This window comes from Anopheles aquasalis, chromosome 2, assembly GCF_943734665.1.
Source record: "Anopheles aquasalis chromosome 2, idAnoAquaMG_Q_19, whole genome shotgun sequence".
NCBI lineage: Eukaryota > Metazoa > Arthropoda > Insecta > Diptera > Culicidae > Anopheles > Anopheles aquasalis.
In genome coordinates this window covers 7,544,280-7,565,000 of record NC_064877.1, presented here as the reverse complement: position 1 = coordinate 7,565,000, position 20,721 = coordinate 7,544,280, and the positions used below count along the sequence as shown (strand labels likewise).

Here is a 20,721-nt window from a genome sequence, read left to right as displayed (position 1 = left end):
TTAGAGATGAAAATCAATACCGGTTCATCAAGTCGTGGGCCTCGGAGAGAAAGGGAGTTGTTGACCTTAGGAAACAACCTAACCGTCCGATGCTTTCAGAGGAAATTGATGTTCTGTAAATGTTTTTCGATACAGAAGCTTTTTCTCAGTAAAAATAACGGAATTTGAACGATCTTATCTCAGTGCAAGAGCCAGAAGCACTTGTTAAGGAATTCAAGATATCGGTGCTTCGCGATCACGATCTACGATGTTCGTTTACATCCTGTTGAAAACACTCTCTTCTAGCACTTTGTCGTGAGCTCCGAAAAAGGGGTCAAATTGGACTTTATCATTCCACCAATTGTGTTTGTTCGCTTCATTCGCCACACATCGTTTCTCATTTGGACTCCCGTGTGATTCTTCCGCCATTGTCCATCCACAAACCATATTTGCTTGTTTACTTCAAACTAACGCGCGGCTTGACGTGACGAGTTGACGTCACCGGAGTCAATGTCTCATGTGATTCGCGCGACAGCCTACTGCCACCCGCCATTTCACACGTTGACCGATCGATCGACGTTTTTCTTCTTTTTCCTTCCATTCACGAGGAACCGAGAAAGTGCGATACACTGTGATGTGACAGAGTTTCTCTTCTTTGTACGAAAAATTCGATTTCGCAAAAGTGTGATCACGGACGGCGGCCAGCGGTAACATTTAGCCACCGCCACAATCTCGCTGCCCAATATTCAATAATATCCGGTTCGCCATATCGAATCGCCACCGCCTCTTTGGCGGCGGTGAAATCGAACGAACGAACTGATTTGATTCCGGCGTGGCGTGGCCGGCCGGCTGGAGATGCGTACCGAAGGAAACTGGAACAACTGGAGGGAGGGAGCAGCGACACATGGTCGTCGCTCCAGTTTCGTTGAGCTTTACCTCACGCCTCCTTCCTCACCTCGCAGGCCCGGAGAGGGCGCCTCTAAATGATCTGTCACAGTCACCCCATTCATTGATGATCTCCACTCCACTCTCGCTGGATCACTGTGGACCATCTTGGGCTGCGGCTGCTACAGTGGCCCCGATTCCCTTCGGTTGGGGGGGTCTCTTGGTCGGGAAAATCCAAGATGGCCGTCGCCAAATGGTTACCGTCGCAGCACACGCGGCCGACTTTGACTTGACGACAATTTGGATTCAGTAATTTAGGGGCGAGAGTGACGAGGCAAAGCAAGGAGAGGGAGAGGATGGGGGTGGCTTCGGTTAACAATCGCCATGTTGGTGGTTTTCCAGGTCGGTACGGTTCACAGGGCTCCAAACCTAATTTTTCCGACATCTTTCACAGGTGATAAAGCTCCTCCGTCATGCCGCGGGGTCCAAGATTGGATTAATCCATTACTCTCACCACCCACCACCTCTTTTTTTTAGTGTTTGATGGTCGCACAATTACCTCCCCCCCGTACAAGGGAGAGCGCGCGAGCGAGCGAGCGAGATAAGGCCAATAAAAGCGATAACATTCGCGAGCACTAGTTCCCGGCTCCGGCAACAATCTTCTCCAATCGCGCTTAATGGACGGTGGACCGCCTGATCCGGGCCATGATCTCGGCTTCCAAGGGGGGTGGGGGGGCGTATGACAGCCACCCTGGCTTAGGGGGGGTGTTGAGAATTGAGGAAAATGTTAATCTCTTTTCTTTTTAATACTCTTAATTCAACATTATTGCTTGGATTGCCTTGCCAGTCAGTCGGGGTCTCGAAGCTCGAAGAAGAATAGAGGCGCACAAGGTCCACCGGGGCGGGCACGAACGGAGGAGGACGCAGAGGACCGGTTTGCCGCAATTTTCCACCCTCGAATGATGATTGTTCATATTTCCACGATCGCGCGGTGTGTGTCTATGTGCTGGTGGCTCTTGCGGGGCCAGCTGACGCTGCGGTTGGGTTTCCACAGCGCACAGCACTCCCTCCGCTCCTCACCACCAGGTTTTCCTTTCTTTCTATTCCATAAGGGAAGAGGGAGGGTGGTTGGTGGTTTTCCTTTATACACCTCACACACGGGGGGAGGCATGGGTTCCCGGAAGATGGCCCAACGTGTTTGGTTCATTCATTTTATGGCGCACTGGTTGCTGTTGCTGCCGCTGCTGGTTGCGCACCTTGACTCGTGTTGCCGTTACGGCCAGTACCGTGTGCACACTCTTCTCCTCTTCCATCAGCAGCCGACTCATTACGATTCCCTCCCCGGAGGTGCTCTACGGAGTGTGTGCTGGCTGGCTGGCTGGCTGGCTGACGTTGGCCTCAGCACCGGCCGATGGTGCGCCGTGTGCCTTGTTGTTGTGCACATTTGGGGCCTCGTGCGATCGCGATCTCGCGAAACTTTTACTTGCGCACCGCGTTTTCTCTTTTTTCTTTCGCTTTCGATGGTGAGCCGAGTCGAGCAGAGATGAGAGGAGTTTTTCGTCTCCGTCGTCGTCGTCGTCGTCGTCGTCTGACGATGGCAGCAATGTCCGGAACATTTTTCAAAACCATTTTTGCAAAAACCGAACCACCACGTCACACCGGTTGCACTGGTTTTTCCTCGATCTCCTGCAGTCCCCCCCGGGGGGGTTTTTCTCTCCCGGTTGGTCCCTGGTTCTTACTTCCTCTTTATAGACCATACCGATACCGGATACCATATCATGCTCGCGGAGCTTGATCACTGCCGGCACCTTAGATCGATGCGCGTTTCTCTCGTTTTCTCTGTTTTTTTTTTGCTCCATTCTCCTCTGCTTGCTCCGGAACGAGGAAAGGGGCCCACAAAGGTGTCCCAATAAGGGAGGAAGTCAGGCTCGCCAATTGATCACGATCCATCGACCGATCACGGTCGCCTAGTTCGCGATCCCCCCGGTGCGCTGGCCATCGATCGCTAAAATAAAGAAAAAAAAAACATGCAAAGGAATGGAAAAGAAGGAAAAAGAAACCCCGGGGGGGGGGGGGGGCAAAATACTACAACCACTTTCTTCCTTCGGTTGCATTTCCTTGCCAAAGCACAGCACAGTAGGCACATGTTCCTCCTCCTCCTCAACAACAACGACCGCAGCAAAACAAAACAAAAGGGTGCGCCGGGTGCGCCGGGTGGTCGGATGCGGAAACTGGAAGTACTGGTTCGACGACTACTGACCAAGAGGTTGGGTCCGCTTGTCACTGACGCTGACAGGGCCAGGCAGGTTGTGCGGATTTCTCGTCGCGCTCGTTTTCAAAAATCCAATCCGCCGCTGTTGTTTTGCGGTGTAGACGGTGACGCCTGCTTTTTATATGCGTACACCTTGGTGGCTTTCCTTATATTGACCTCAGTGTTGGTCCACCGACGAGACCTGTATATTGATTGTTCGCGCAGATCTTTCACTTTAACCTGTGCGAAAACGGGCTGGAGGTTTAGGTAGACGCTCAGCTTTCGCAACAGCATCACCACCAACAGGTTAACTTACAGTCCAATGGCCACTCTGATGTGCGTATCGCGTTCGAAAGTGTCCTTACGGACACAGGCTCTCTGGTGTCTGTTGACTTAATTCGCTTTCGCGCGAATTCCACGTCCTACTGCGTGTCCACAAAGGCGACGGTCACGAGCGATGTTATGCAGCGACGCAATATCAACGCAGCAGGCGAGTTGACACCGCCGCTTGACCGCAACAGTTTTGCATTTTTCAAAGGTCACGGTTGGCGGTGGCGGAGTAGCCTGTGTGGTCAGGTGGTGGATTTTCATCCAAGAAAAAGATCAGAATAGGAGACGTTTTGTTGGCAGACAAAGGAGGTTGGAATGGAAAAGCTGGAATGATATACGGTGAGACGCTAGATGCGGACGTGAACTAATTTATGCGCCCCGTTTTCGCGTGCCCACACCATCATCATCGCCATCATCGAGGTGACGGTCAGCGCTGAAGGGGCCCATCAGTGGTAATGGGGTCCCTGGCTCGAAAAATTCCAATGTCGACTTTGCCGTGGCCGTTAATAAAGCCGAGGACGCGACCGTTCCCGGCGAGCGCGAAAGAGAGATCGACCGCACCGAGGAGGGGGGGGGGGGGTGGGGAAAGCCACAGTAGGCCGCCGTAGTCGTCGCTATACCTCTTGGTGACGAATCGGCACAGTTTCGATGCGACATCCATTATGAAGGAGGAGAGAAGTGGAAGGAGTTGTGTGTTTCCTTCCATTTTGACTCATTTGTGGCACTCTCGGGTGTTTGTCTGTGTGAGTGTACGATCAGTTCCGGTCAATAAAACACTCGATCACTCGATCACTTGATCACTCGGAGCAACCTCGATTGGACTCCCAACAACCTCCCGGGGGCGCCGTGGCGGGGAACGACACATCATCATCATCATCATCATCACCAGCCTGGAATTGGAATTGGAGAAGAAAGTCCGACGCGAGTGCAAAAAGCGAAAACGAGCAGCTCCCGTGTGTGCGCGCGCGCGCTCGACCGCGAACTCTCGTAGTTCCCAGCCACACAGGGGCACCAGTGGAGACCAGCGTTACTGGTTTTCACGGGAGACGTCGCCGTCGCCGTCGCAGTCGCGACGACGACGCCCCGAAACCAGATGAGTTGAAAGCGTCCATCTTCTGGCACTTGACTTGACTTGATGGCACCGATGGCGGTCTTGTCGGTGGACTTTCTCCTTGTCGCGCGCCCCGTCGTCGCACGGAAGAGGAGGGGACGGTACCCGGGGGCCGGCCCCCGGATGATGGCCCCCGGGGCTGCCCGTTGTTGTTCCCTGGAGCGGAACTCAGACACTTCTTGGGCTGCATGCGCACCGGCCCTCTTCGTCGGATTCACCTGACCGCGAGAAGGGAACTTTCATTCTTCGATCGAGTGTCGAGTTGAAGACTTTCGCTTGCCGTACTGGAATTGAGGAGCCTCCGGTCTCTGGCTATGGGCGTGGTAGGGAGTCAAGGGCCCCCGAAAGGGTCGCCCCATCGAGAATCGAGAGGTGGAACTCGCTGGATTGGTGACGGGTTGATGAAAGTGGCTTCCCGGGCTCATCATCATGATGATTGAGATTCCGTTGGCAAATTGGAATGCCCTGTGCCTCTGTATATCCTTGGGTACAGCACCTGTCATCTCGAGTGGCCCTTTGTTTTTTGGAGCTGTGGTGGATGTTTCTTTAATTTCGAACCCAAGTACATCACCAACAGCAGGTTGATGAAGTGCTTGCCACTCCGAAACTGAAGAACTAAACCGCAAAACAGACAAGGCCAGGCCTCGCCTTGAAGGAGAGGAAGATTGCGCCTCTCGCCACTCTCGCGTGAGCTTGCATTCCACTGTTCAGAGGCCCACTTTTAGTCTGGCAGGCCTCAGCGATTGGCACATCGACTCGAAACGACTCTCGTATCGACATCTTAATGTGCATGGGCGATGGTGTCATCTTTAGCGCAGCGCAGCGCAGCACAGCGTGACTTGGCCACTTCTACTTTCATTCCCAAGACGAAGCGGCGAACCGTCGGTTGACCCCGATTGGCTCATATAACCCTGCGTGGTCTCGAGAAGAAGAGGCACGCAACGCGCGCTTCGGGATTGCGGCACATGTCGATGTCCGAAGTGTGTTAATGCCGAGATGCCATCGACTAGCGCGCGGTCGCGTCGCGTCGCGCTTAGCTGAGTTCGTGGACGATGGACGATCACTGTGTGCATCTAAATGGTGGAACGGGATGGGATTGCACGCCTGCTGAGGAGGAAGGAGGACCCACGAAAGGTCACCGGATGTGACCAGGTAGTTAATTGGCTGCTCAGTCACACGAAGGGCGTCGCGCAATCCCTTGCCAATCCTCGCCAAAGCGTGGTGCGCTATGAGCGAGGAACATCAAACAGTTGGCATTGATCATCACACAACCAGCGTCCATTACCGTTGTTGTGACGCTCGTTAGGCCGTGGAAACGGTTTTATGCGTTTTGAGGGTAAGTTGCTTCAGTTGCTTCAAGATCCCTGTTGACACCGATCAGCCGTTTGCGTTCCGCTACTTAAAAGTGCCTTCACCTAGCGCCCTGCTTATTTGTTTTTCGGGGAAAGGCCCCGGTTGCCTAGCGGGCGAGCACAATCCGGATGAAACGCGCATCATCCGGCGAGAGCGCAGCGAAAAGAACAATCTGTTTCCCCTCCTCCCGGGATTCCAATCAGTGCGTGTACGTAGTAGGCTGCGTAACCTATTTGGCTGGTGACTTGGATCCAAAAGGTACCATCCGAGCAGCTCGATCCTCCTCCGAGTTGCTGCTCGGTTTGCTTGGATTTATTTGGTTTTTCCAATGTGTTTCCTCCTTCTTGCCACTCTCTGAAGACGAAAGCAGACGAGCGATGCCGTCTTTTGATTAGGTTTTTTGCTTGTTTTTCTCCCTATCCGCGAACCCTCCTCCCTTTCTTGTGGTGTCTGGTAGTTAATGAGTTTTCCCCCTTTTAGCGAGCGTTCCTTCCGACGCGTTGTTCCGACCGTTTCCTCATTTCGCACCACCGTCGCCCTTGTGCGGTGCGGAATCGATTAGGGAAAGAATTGAATTTTCACACCTGGCCCAACGGCAAACGTCGGGCACCAGCGGGAACATTCGCGGGGAAAGCTGTGTGAGCTGAGCGTTGTTGTGTTTGTGTTTTTAAGGGAAGTTTGTGTTTTCTCAGCCACGGCTTAGCTTCACTCTGCCATTGCCGCAATGGCCTTCAGGTGGGATTAGTTCTCAATTTCTGAGGGGCCGGACCCAAAAAAACATTGAAACTGACAGACGGGACGGAACTGGGTGGCTGGCGTATCGGAATGTAATAAAAGTTTCTTTTTTGTGGCCTTTTTGCTGGAAGGTTAAGTAGGGGGGGACGGGGGAGCTTTACTGGTATTTGGGTTCATGGTGTGGACAATCGAGATTTCGGCTGGCCGGTCTTGCTGGCCTGTTGGCATTTTATGATGGATGCTGTTTCAAAGAGTTTCAGTTTGTTAGATCACGTTTGTTAGCTTGTACTTTGTGCTGGTAGCAGGAACTCAGTACATGAATGGCTAAGGTTAATTCGGGACAAAAAATGACTCACATTTGATGATTTTTTGTTGAGAAACCATTCGACTTATTATATTTATCCGAATGTTACATTAAACTAAAACTTTTCAAGATTATCATGTTTATTTTGGGGAAGATTTACTTGAAACCTCATCAATGGCATCAAACTTTAGAAGGCGCGTTTTCGAAAAGGTACTTTTTTCGGTGCCTATCGTAGCTGCCTGCCGGGTCATGCGAAATATTCAAATAAGTATTTTTTGCTGCTAAACTCGCCAAGATTTTTTGGATTTTCCAGATTTTCAATGTTTGGCAGAATTTTGAAATCGAAAAAGTGGTCGCACTACGGGTTCGTCGCTTGAAGTCTTTTGATTCGCATCAAAAACGGTGCCCGTCGTAGCTGCGCGATGAGTCATCAGAAAAATACAAATCAATATTCGTTTCAAAGATTACAAGTTTGGCTAGGTATTCCCATTAAGTATTGGTTGAAATTCCAATTTTTCGATTTTTGGCAAAATTTTTAAGTTGCAAAAGTGAGGCGATTTTTACGATTTTACCCAAAATAACAAGTTTGATGTAATTGTTTTAAAAAAGGTTGAACAATTTTTCTTTTCTGAGAAAAAAAGATTCTTCTAGATGTGACATTTTGTTAATTGGTTCCTTGGTCAACATAATGGCAGTGCTGTCACGCACGATCTGTTTAAATTAACACTCAAACTGCTCTCCTCACATGAGTTACAGATCAAGGTCACCCTACCAGCGGTACAAGTTTCGATTTGTTTTCTAAGAATCGTTTATCACTTCGGATTCGCTATCGGTTGTTTGATTATTCGTGGAGCATGTTCACTGAGCAACGCCATGAATCCGCACAACACAACACACGAGTTAAGCGCAGGGCAGGCCACGGTTTTCGCACCCAACGCACATCACATCTCACCCCCCCCGGGTTCGCGAAGGTTTTTGTCCATTTTCTCACGTAGACGAATGGCGCTCTAATCGCTACGCTCCGTGCTCCGGCCCTTGACACGCCGCGTGCTTCGCTATCCGTGAAGCATCTTCACCGCACGGACCGTCCACGTGGCACAGCGGGGCCCTGGGTTTTGTTGGCAGCTCAATTAGCACGTTTTGCGTGCGTCGGCATCTCAATTAACATCTTTCTCCCTGTCTCGCTCGCATGACGTGCCGGCGATAAGGTGATCGCGATGCGGCTCTGTGGTTTAACAACAAGACAGTTGGCTGTTATCTTCCGGTGGACGTGTGCTGCCGGAAATGTGCCTCTGATAAGCCCTCGCATGACATGCATGTGGAGCGATCAATCGAGATCACGATCACGGAGGCCAAGGTGATCATATCCTCCTGTGACGTGGATGGGTGATGGACCCCACCGGCCGGAATGGCGCGTGACCTGTAAATGTGGTTAACGTTCCGTGATTATTGAAATTATCTTCACGAGCCGAGCGTCTCACTCGCCGGCTACTGTTCGGTGTTTCGGGGCCAACATGAGCGAGAGAGGAGCACGTGAATCGTGCCTCGTGATCAAATGGAAGGTTTGGCGTTTGTTGGCCACAGCGAATGGAAGGGCCACGGAATAGGCAACAGCCAGCCGATTGCCACAATACCGATTGTTGGTTGTGCTGCGATTGGCTTCGAATTGGAAACCTTGAATCAACTGCCACGACGACGACGATCGTTCGGTCTTGCAGAAGGCTTTTAGACCATTAGTGGTTGGCACTCACATTTTCCATCGGCGGGGGGCCGGGCTCTGGTTGACTTTCGTGCTGCGTTCTTTCGTCGCCATGCAGTCCCCCCTCTTGGTCCATTCCAGTAACGCCGACACTCACACCATTAGACAAAATTTGAAATGAATTTTTGTGCGAAAAGCGTTCGAAATCGTGAGAACGACCCTCGGAACGTGGAAGGTAGTTGGCGGTCGGTGAGGGGAATCCATTCAGAAAGTGGGTCCCGCCATTCCGCGGGGGGTGTGTTTCAGTTTCTAAACACATCACCACCACCACCACCATCAACACCACAATAATCACTAAGCGATCGTCAAAGTCCGGAATCATTTTCATTGCCAGAAGGCTTTTTCGGGGTTTCCTTTGGTGGATTGCGTTCCGTTGCGTCTGCATCCCAGGAACCCGTTTTTGGAGTGGTGGTCGGCCGGCCGGCGTATGCAATTTGCTGCTGCATGATTGGAATGGGGACCCCCCCCGAGGGGCGGATCGAAGCAGCAGGATTTCTCCTGGAACTACTTTATTCCTTTTCTTTGCTCCATCTCCTCCTCTCTTTCTCTCTCTCTCTCTCTCTCTCTCTCTCTCTCTCTCTCTCTCTCTCTCTCTCTCGCACTCTCTATCTCTTGTCGAACTCACTGGAACGGTGTGTTGCGGGCACAGAACTGGTTCCAGTGTCCAGTGGTGCAGTGCCTTGATCGTTACCTTGAAATATGTGAATATCCGATCGCGAGACCGAGACAATGACGCCAAGGATACGCAGGCACAACAGCGAACATAATTATAATAATAATAATAACAGTAAGAAGCTCGATGCAAATCGTTCTTGCAAGTGAACGTGTGCTACATGCTCGACTCGCCTCGACGCGACTGGCCACCCTGCGGTAATGAACCATAAATGGTTGGCATCGTTTAGGAGGAGAGGGATTTTAATCGTTTCGCCCCCGGGCCAGGGAGGCCAGGCCAGTGCAGGCAGCACCAACAACTGGCCTTCACTAAGCGTACTAAGAACATTTGCCTTCCATAAGGCTTCAGGCTTCCTTCTTCATGTGTGCGTCTAGAGCCACGACATTGACTCGTTCGTCAATTCACTCGCATGTGTTTGTGTGTGAAAGAGAGGTCCAAAAGGTCCCAAAGGCTACTCGTAACCTTCTCAGAGGGCTACGTAGCTGATCATTAACGACTCTCGACTGCAAACCCTGAAGTTAAAGAGTTACTGAGATGAGTCCTTCGCTTCGCGAGCACACGAGGGCGCACACACTGATGTGGCAGACGCTGAGTGGGGGGGGTGGAAAAATTAAGACACAATTACGGGGTTTATGGAATGTGTAAATTACACCTCAGCTCACTAATCGAATTTGGCTGTGCGGATGACGTGCACGGTTGGATTTTGACATTTTGGTGAAGATCCCAATTCGTGTTCGAAGAAGAAGAGGCGAGAGTGTCGATTTGACAATCGTGCAGCCTACTCCGATGCTGCTGCTGCTCACTATGATTTAACCGCTTGCCTGCTGCGGTTGCAATCAGAGGACGATTGCAGCAACCAGAGGACCAGAGAGGTCTGTCGTGCTCTTTTCCGGGCCACCAGCGCTCGTCTCTCGATGCTTGGCGGCCGCATTCTCGTTCTCATGCTTTGCATACCTGCAGCGCAGAGGTTATGTGTGCATATTTCGCTTATGCTGCTGCTGCTGCTGCTCCCTCGCCGCAGGGGGTGCGATCATAAGATATTTCAATAATTTGCTCACCACCAACACACCATGCCAAGCCTTCTTGCTGGCTGGCTGGCCGTGGAGCATTCCAGTGGAGCATTCCATACCTCTTTTTCTCATTCCCCTCTCCTCACCCCCTGGACACCAAAGAGGGGGCGATCTTTTCACGTTGATTGCATGGCGCTTGCCGCATGATGGCGGTTGTTCCTGCCTTCCATGTTGTTCTCTCCCTCTCTTTCTCTCTCGTTCTCTCTCTCTCCCTTGCGCCTCTAATGTGACTTTGTGGTCTCTTTGCACTAATGTGATGCAGCCGCGAGATAATGGAGGACACAGAGCGAGATCGAGAGCGAGAGGGAGCGAAAGAAAAAAAAATGGTAACACAATAAAACAGCGAGGGAATGCACCACAAACATGCAGACCAAAGCCACCACACTTCGCCACCAAATAGATTGTCGAGCATGAGATTTAGCTAGCAGGCTCTGAAGCGCGCACGCCCGCCCGACATATTAGCTCGCCAGAGGGCACGGAGAGGTCCCGTATGCTGTGTGGCGCGCGCGCCTTCCACAGATTGATATCTGTAATTAAGTGCACAGCTGAAGCAATAGGCCCACAACAACCCAAGGGGCCCAACAGATCATTAGAAGGAGTATCCGGGGGTGCTCGAGAGTGAGTGAGCAAGTGAGGGAGACGCGACTTGAGTGGAAATCAAGCACAAAATCAAGATCACTCATGGCTCAAGGCGAATCCTCCAGGGGGCAGGGGCCCTCGACAATTCCCGCGCGCGAAAATGCTCATTCGCACAGACTGGTGGACAGAATTGGGCCCTTGTCTTCTGCTTGTGTCCCTGAACGGGTGGCCATGGCGCTCGCTGGGTGTGTGGTGCTACTTCCCGCGCGAGCACACAAAACACAATCAAACAAACGCGAACAACGGTGTCGGTCCGGAGATTGGTGCTGGGAACACCGACCGACCGACCGACCGACCGCCAGGCCATTGTGCAGACTTAGAACAGATCAAATCGAGCAAATCGGATTCCGATCTCGCGGTCGCGTCACTGAATTGTGGGTCGTCGAGGCTGCCCGGAAACCGCCGCAAACCGCGGTAGCTGCCCATTATGGTTCCACATTCTCAAGGGAAGGTTGACACTCCCTATATCACACCCTTCTCACCGGTGCCGCACGACATGGTCCAGCAGGTTAAAAAGAACCGGTCCGTAAGGGAGCGGGGACCGGAGATCTGGTGCGTGACCTCGGCCCTGATTTCACGCCAGCTAATTAACCGCTCTCGGTGCACCGAGTAGGTGCAACTAGGGAGGTTGGGAGCCCAATTAGTGACACTCCGGCACACTAGATGACGTTTGTGTTTCTTTCAAAAAACCCAAATCAAAGATCTAAGTAAACTAGTGCGCTGTCACTCTCAGTGAAATGTAACCTTGTCTGGTTTGGTTCCTTCTTCCGTTTCCTTTTCAGATAATGTACGATAAGTTCGCCGAGGCCGATTGCAGCAACTGAGTTGAGCCAGCAAAGGAGCAAGCAGAGCACAGAGTAAGACCGGCGTGGGCCGCGCCACCGCTAGGGATGGCGCTGCGACTACGCAAGGATGTCCAGAAGGCATCCTACTACGTCTGGTTTCTGGGTGCCCAGGAAGCGAAGGCCTTGCGTGGCACTCGCACCCTGCTGCCCATGATACCGCGGATGGTGGAGAAATCGAAGGAACAGGAACCGCTCAAGGTTACGCTGCAGGTTTCGCATAAAGGATTAAAGATTGTTCAGGTAAGGTGTCCGGGGTGCCAGATTGTGAGGAAATGTTTACTGGTATTGGTGCAATAATGCAACTACTGTTCCTTCTTTCACACCACCAGGGTTCGGCCAAACACTTTATACCGCACGGGGCAATCACCTGCTCGGTACAGACGGAAGACATCGTCGCCTGTACGCTGCTGCTGTACAATCCGGCCACCAAGTGTCCACTGCACGTGCACGCCTACCGGTGCGACTCGGAGCTGACCGCCCAGGCCCTCCACGATCAGCTGCAGATACTGATCAATCGACCAGAAAACCAGAAACGCTACACCGAGCTGGAGACACGGTAAGTCCGCATCGGGAACAAACGGGTCGATTTGTTCTGGCAGTACGAGGCGGCATCGGACGTCTTAACCCACCGGGAGACCGGGGACGGAACGAATGACCATCAGATCTCGGCGATCTGGAGCGTATGATCGATTTTTAACGTTAGTTGGTTTGGCACTGGCAATACGTGGCCGGTGGTTGCGTTCCTTTTATGTTTTGGGCATTTCTTCTAAGGTGGCCACCGACCACCGGAAGCCACCGTAGCCACACAACGTAACCGTACCTTTTGTGCGTTGCGTGCGGCGTAACAAAGTGTCCCGTTACGTGAGCGAGTCTCCCGGGGCGAGGCGAGAAACGATTGAAATCGGTTTTGGTATCGGTCTTCATTCACGCGCCGGTCCACCTGCTCCCTGTTTCTGGGGTCGCTGGATCTTATCGCTGGTCGGGAGTTTCGAATTTAGACTCAATATTTCTGATATAAATGATGGCACTGCTGGTGCTCACGGCTAACGGTACTCCGAATTATTCTCCCAATAATTGCTTCTCCACATGCTACGAGGAAGCTGCTAGCACCGAGCTCGCCTCCCTATCTGTAACATTTCGGAAGTTAATTCCTGTGGAATTTTACACCAGTCACACACCCTTCACTCACCGGTAGCCCGAACTTTTGCTTATGGCAATGCATTCTCGGCCCAGAATCCACGCCACGGCTTGCCTGTGATCGATGATTGATAACCGCAGCACCTAAAATGCTCCAGTTTCAAACCGAAATCGGCTTGATTATGCCTCTTAAGGCTTGCTATCTCTCCCCATTCGTTGCTGATGCTGATGGTCTGAATCCAAGACAAGACGTAGATTGTGTAATACCGTAGTACTTTTGTGGCAGTATCCCTTACTGTGCCCCGCAGGCACACTATTAGCGCATAACGCAAGGCTTTGCGAGCGGTACCAGTGCCAAACGCTAATGAGCCAGCATGAACCAGCTCGCAGTAACGCTCGACGACGTTACGCACCACGTCCAGGTCCAGTGCGCGCGGCCCGCAAAGCCGTCATCTCGTAGCTCGGGCGCTCGTAATTAAAAATGCTAAAACGCACGAATTAGTGCCGCGGAACACTTTCGGGCGGTGTGTGCTGCTGGTGCCGGTGGTGATTGGAGCAGAAGAAGCAGAAGGTGGATTGCCGACGTAAAATCGTAGCAAATTGTGCACGAAATTGAGCAAAACTGCGTCGAAATTTTGCGTCGAAAAACGGCAGCACGGTGACGGTGAAACTCACCTCGGGCGAGGGTGAAGAAAGGCACAAAACGTACCGCGCGGATTGACCGCCTTTTCTAGGAGGAAATCCATGAGCGAGCCAGGCTGCGTATTCCGATGATGCCGGGCGGACGTTTATGACGTTTACACACAGTTCAAGTCGGTGAGTGAGTCGAAATGAGTCGAAAGAGCCCCAAAGCTTTACTGTTTTTGAGGCGGGGGCTAACGCTCGATCTCTCACTTTTTTTTTTTTTTTGGGCAATCATCGTTCCCATCATGCAGTGGTGATGATGCATCTCGCGCTGTAATCTGATTGCAATTCACTTTAGCTGCCCGCATACGCTGTCCGCCATACCGGCAGCTCTATATATTTCTCGTCTACAAATGGAGAGACCTGAGACGGTTATGAAACCTGGTGGCAGAACGTGGTGGGCCGGTTTGGCTATGCGCATTATGCTGCTGCTGCTGGTGCGGACTTGGTCGTCGCCATTTGTTATGCTCGTTGATGGAAACACTTACCACCCCGGCTGATGGTCCAAAACGGTCCGTACCCGGCCACTTTCGAGCTATCGAGGCACTTGCTGTCCATAGCTGCCTCAGCAGACGCCAATTACGCCGCCAGTGAAGAGGGGGTTGTTTTTTTTTTTGTCTAATTACCGGTCAGTGACAGGCCGCTCCCATTGCAGAGAGCAGTTCCCAGCTGAGTTGAGACCAGTTAGCGACGACGTAAGCGAATGTGCGCTTTTTAGTGCTACTGGTTCTTACCCCCTTGCACATTCACAGAGTATTAGACCAGGCCAAGGAGTGGCGGCATCGTTATCCTTCAGCAGATTCCAATACGAATCCGATCGTATATTGACGGCGACGATCGAGCTCTCCGGTTGACACATGTGCGTCGTTGTCAACATTCCAATGCCTAATGCCTGCACAGGCTGGGCTGTTTATCATTACATCATCGTCACCAGATTGCTGATCGCTGATCGAGTGTGATCAACGACAGTAGCGCTCTGGGGTCTCGGGGCGACAGGTTTATCTCGGTAAAAATGGACTTTACTGCGCTCGGATCGATCGGTCGATCGATGAATCTTTACGGGATGGTCCTGGCCTGGGCTGCAGGTTTGTGACTTGGCCAGATGACTTGGCAACGACAAGCGATTGCGCAATCGTGCGCATCGACTGGTTGATTGGCTTTTGGGGCGAGAGCCATTGGAGACAACCATCACCCAAGCGGCCGGGGCACGGTGTCACTGTGTGAACATCGTGTGATTTACGTAATGGTTTTGTTTGCTATCGCTAGGTCGGCCGGCCTGATACCTAATCGAGGCCAGACCGCCCCCCCCCCCCCCTCTGTGTGTGGAGACCACCGACTGTCGTCTGTCATCGGAGGCAATTCTACTCGGCTTCGACAGCTTTTGACATCGATTCGCTAATCAATGCCAAATGGAATGTTTGATTCCGATGCTATCTTTTTGAAGCACATCCAATTAAGGGTTTCGTTTGCGAGATGACATTTACGTAAAGCGAAGTGACGAAATAGCTGAAACAGGACGGTTTGAAAAGGGACTTCGAAAGGACCGGGAATGCCATCTGACTTGTTTTGTCCCCAAGTTTATTTGCCCAAGTTACGTCGATATATGCTACGTTTCCGAGACGAAGCAGCTGAACGGAATACAACATACCCGCCTGTCGATGCCTAGCTGACCTACCACAACCAGCACCATCTTAGTGAACCAATTCCCAGAACATCTTACTGCACATCGGGAGCTACCGTTGTCGTTCGCTTCCTTTTGACCACCCTTATTATGGTCGTGTTCGGCCGGGGAGTCGTTGTGGTCGTAGTGGTCGTCGATAGTGTTGTCTTCCTGCGGCGAACGATAGTTACATTCCGTTTGATAGTCGTTGTTGGGATTTCAGTGCCTTCGGTGAGAATGCTGGTTGGAGTCACGGTGCTAGTAGCTCGGGTCGTCGTTACAATCGGAGTTGTTGAGGTTGAAGTCGCGATACTGGCTGGAGTCACTGTGCTAGCAGCTCTGGTCGTCGTTAGCATCGGAGTTGTTGAAATAGCATTGCTGGCTGTTGCTGCGGAACTAGCAGCTCTAGTCGTCGTTAGGATCGGAGTTGTTGAAGTTAAAGTGGTCAAGGTACTTCCGGTACCATTTAATGGAACGCTTTGCGTGGAGGACGTGTTATCGTAATCCAGGTAATAATATTCGTAGCTGGTAGAGTTCGAATCATAGTCTTCGTACGCAGCATCATCAATAGCTTGTTCAATCTTTTCCGTTGTGGTTTCAATATTCCATGGTATAAGGCCAAACAAGCTATATAGCATTAGTGGCCGCTAACGGGGGATCGGGAAAATTATTAACTGTTGGTCCGAGCACTAATTGCTACTCAATAGCTTCACTCACACTATTAGCAGTGGTCGTCCTGCGAACCGTAGTGGTCGTTCTACGGCGTGTGGTTGTTCGTATGAGTTTCTATTATATAGACGAAGAAAAAGGAGTAGTTTAGTTAAGAAACACGCGACATCAAGTAGTAGGTTTAACATTTCATACCTGGGGAGATCCTTTAAGAGTGGTTCCAGTTCTTGTGCTCTGTAATCGATAAATCTAGTTGTTAAAAACCGCCTCAGCGTGTATGCTCATCCATACTGACCTGTCTCTTTGGAGTCGGTGTTCTAGTCGTTGGCTAGTGGTGAAACGAGTGTTGGTTAGAGGATGTACCAAGGTGAAGAATCTTTAGAGATTCCTCGAAAACATACCTTCGATGTGGCTTTCGTTGTAGTAGAAGTTCTGGTGGTTGGGTTCTGGGTCTGCAATAGAGGATAGTGAGCAAGTGTTTCGGGGTGTTAGTTGCATAAAAATACCTGCGTCGATGGAAATGTTACCATTGCATTTGATTGAACAGGTCCATAGCGTACGCCAATATCGGCACATACGAAAAGGCAAACCACTATCAACTTTAGTTCCATTGCTGTAGTGCTCTTGTTCTTAGAGCTTGAGATAAACTAAATTCTAATGGACTATGGTTTGGCCTTTTGATCGTTCGGGTGTGGCGTTAAAAACATCGCGATATTATTGCTAAATAATGGACTTTCCCAAATTGCTGCCGCTTATTTCATTCCTTTCGTTAATGAGCTACGTAATATACAATCACTCGGACTCGGTTATCCTGTAGAGAAACTGATTCTACTTAGAGATGGTGATTGAGCTAGGGTGCTTAGTGTTAATGAAAATTGTTTATTACCATCGAATAGCAATCTCACAGTGGCATATTGCTAAACCTTTAAACAATTCTTGAGAAATCCATTAGTTTGATCGACTATCTTTTGTCATATGTGATACTGATCTAATGATGAGTGATTTTCGAAAAATGATGAAGTAAGGCACGAAGTTGGAAAATTTGTTTTTAAAATCTCAAAAAGGTATATCGGCTGAATGCAAAAAGACGAATAAGTAGACGCCATCCCTACGAATGCAGGTGTTTATGGTTTTGTATTGCAGGTTTAACATTGCAGAATTCTGTTCATCATTACATCAGATTTGGTTATCAAAATCATATCTGTTTCGCATATCGTGGATTATGCCGTCCATCAGTTAGGCATCGGGAGTGACGGTCGTTCTTCTTTTTTTAACCTTTATCCAAACAACTCCCGGATGTGACGTAGTCGGAGTCATCGCCGTGGTTTTCTTGCGTCGAACCCGAATCATATTGCTTCCTACAGTCGTTGCTGCTACAGTACTGTTATCCATCCCACCGACAGTAGTGTTGTCCGCGCTGCTGACTGTGACGCTATCTTCCATCGCTGTTGCAGTGCTGTTGTCGCTTGCATCGTAATCAGCATCTCCATCCGTATACTCGTAGTCGGTTCCGTTCAATGGTTGGCCTGTTCTGCTTTCCGTCTCCTCCCAACTAGTAGCCGCAGTTGGTGTAGACTCTGTTGTTTGTTGCACTGGAGGAGGAATCAGCATTCCAAAGAAAGAGATCTCAGGCGATTGCTCTACCTACGAGAAGATGCATGATCAACGTAAATTAAACTTTAAACGGCCCTTGATGACTTAATACAACATACTCTTTGTTTAAAAAATGGAACAGTAGTTTTCCGAGTTCTGGGTTTGGTGGTTGGTTTTCGTGTAGTAGCCTTTCGTGTCTGGAAGAAGCGATACATTTATTGTTCAAGTAAATGTAAATTGTTGGTTTCGATTAACTTACCGTTCGTCCACTGATGAGCTTCTACAGGAGAGATAATATATAATATTTTATTAAACTATTTGAATTCAAAATGTGACCTCCGTGTTGGACACTGTATACTAACCTGAGAACCCCTTTTAATCGTAGTTGGTGTTCTGGCAAGCTGGGAAGGAATTGAATATAACAATCATCATGTTTGATACTAAAACAAAACTTTTGCTACAAATACCTGGAGGTCACCTTTAACGTTTGCTTTGATGGTCGACCCCTGAAATTAAAAGCGAGTATAAAGCAAATCATTTATCTCCCAGCGATTAAGGTGGAAAACAAAAGGTGCTAACCTGCCCATTTCTTCGAACCGTCGTGGACGTTCTGGCCACCTGTAAAGAATTCAGTCTAATGAGAATTCTCTCGGAAAATAAATTACATTTACTTAAACTTCCTTACTTGTGCTCCACTCTTGATCATTGTAGGATTTCTGGTCATCTGTTAGAAATAGTGTAGAGTTACTATCAAATACGGTTCTAACTTTTTTAATCTCAATATAATAAGTATTTACTTGCGCTCCAGATTTGACCTTGGTTGGTATATTGACCATTACCTCCTAACAGTTGAAATATTCAATGATTGTGCAGTACAGTAAATTAATCGAATTGATACGTTAACTTACCATGATTCCAATAATTTCAAAACCAATGTGCGTTTGCGTCTTTATCGCGTCTTTATCCGACTTACCTGCTTCATCCTTTTCGACTTTGTAGTCGCATTTGTTCTGGGTTTGGTTGTCAGGCTTCCCGATTTGCTTGTCTAATCGAGCGTGTAATCAGCAAATGGGCTACTCCTGATGCTTGCTAGGTACTTACCGATGTAGTGCTCTTCGGTGTTGTCTTTAACACAGAATCCATACTTTTCCATCGTCGAGTTGCTACGTCATCTTCCGATTCGACATTTTCGTGCAGTGTTGCTCCTGTAAGCTGCTTCAATAAATAATGTAGAAGCTGATTATTTGAAAACTTCTGCATGTGATCAGTACTTACGCTAATGAGCAGTAAGGTGAATGTCAGCAGACACATCAACTTCATGTTTCCGAGTGTTCCAATCGTGTCGCCGATGGAACGAAAGTGTCCACTGAAGGACTAGTTCATGCTACCGCGTCGCTTATAGCTTCGCTTCGGTGTGAGGTGTTCATTTTGGCAAATCAGAATGCTATTAGAATAATTTCCTTTCAACGACATTATAATGCATCCGGTGATAATACATGCTCGGCTTTGTTACTCAAAACCCGGTATAAAAATGGCATTAAAAGTACTCTGATTGAAGTTGCGAAATGGTTTATTGCGATCACCTTGCTGAAAATTTTAGCTCAAAAAAGGTGGCTTGCAAACACGTTCGGTTACATCCAATGATTATAAATCCATTAAACACACCCGGTTCATTGTTCCACTAGGACATATTCAAGGACATTTCCGATTCGTAAGGTCATTGAAGGTCACACCAGAATACTTACATTGTAATCGGAGCCATTGTCGTTCTCTTTCTCTTGACCCGTACCCAAACCATTCCCGGTGCCGGGCTTGGGGTGACCGTCGTTGCCCGCGTTGTCTTTCTACGGCGAACGCGTGTTACATTCACGGCAACTGTCGTGGTTGTTCCATCAGTGACATTGGAGCTCTTGGTGGTCACAGTTAATGTAACCGGTGTTTGAGTAGTTTCGCTCGGGCCGGCCGTACTACTCACCGGCACACCGGTCGTATTCGCTGTGATTGGAGATAGTTCGTAGCTGTACTCATAGTTGGTGAGGTTCGTAGCGTAATTCGGATAATCCGGGTAGACAAGATCACCATCGAATAGGCTACTGTAATCAACTGGCTTTCCCGTCGTCGTTGTTGTTGTAGTGCTGTTGTTATCAGCAGCAGATCCTCTAACAAATGGACTGTAAAATTGCAATCCGAACAAACCGTAGGGTGATATAACTGGCACCTGGCGAAGAAAGGGGGCAGGAATCGATGGTTTGACAATTAACTTGATAGCTTCTATGATGAAAATCTACTCCCAAAAATATACTTACAGAGCGCAACAATGGACTAACGGTTGTTGTGCGACGGAATGTAGCTGTTCTAGTCGTCGTTCGTCTTGTTGTTCTAGCTCGTTGAGTCTAAAAGAAATGGACGTACTGTCATTCTGGTTTACAGAGTACGGCAGCTGTCCACACTTACCGATGGTGCGTTTTTCAATTTCTGTTAGTGGGAAAAGGGAAAGTAAGGTAGTAGAATCAGTGTAAATTAATGTTACTCACGGTGGTCATAAGCAATGTACCTGTGGAGTGCCTCTGGTTGTTGTAGAACCTTTTGGTTTTGCTCGGGCTGGTGTTCTAGTTCTACCTCGGGTTGGTGTTCTGGTCTTAGTCATCTGCGCATATTTTAGGCGTATCAAGTTTTTTTTCATTCGATTGATTTGGCTAGAGGTCGTTCAACATACCTGAGTGCTTGTTTTACCACGAGTAGTCGTTCGAGACATCTAAGTAATTTGACGGTTAGTTGAGTTTATGAGTTGGTAGAAATATCATACCATACCTGAGATGCGCTTTTGGCTGCAGTTGGAGTAACCTAGAATGCAAAAATTAGCATATGCCATAAATAGTCCGTTTAAAACATTTGATTGAGAATTTACTGCCTCACCTTGAGGGCAGCTTTCATCTTTGTTGCTCTCATAGATTTCTGAAAAGTAGAAAAAGGTTGAGATTGAAGCATAATAGCAACAAGGAAATAAATAAATAAATAATCCATAAGCTCTAACTCTATCTAAC

The 20,721-nt window shown here is 49.4% G+C and overlaps 1 protein-coding gene across 3 annotated transcripts in view; it reads left to right on the top strand.

Annotated features, from left to right (window-relative positions):
• The window catches only part of LOC126571988 (uncharacterized), a 34,096-nt gene that overhangs the window by 4,420 nt on the left and 8,955 nt on the right, over positions 1-20,721 (top strand). For all 3 annotated transcript variants that reach the window (XM_050230949.1, XM_050230947.1, XM_050230948.1), the window contains 2 exons: positions 11,872-12,174; positions 12,264-12,490. In XM_050230949.1, the coding sequence (XP_050086906.1) occupies positions 11,980-12,174; positions 12,264-12,490 (422 nt within the window). In that variant the 5' untranslated portion in view covers positions 11,872-11,979. The remainder of the gene's footprint in view (positions 1-11,871; positions 12,175-12,263; positions 12,491-20,721) is intronic.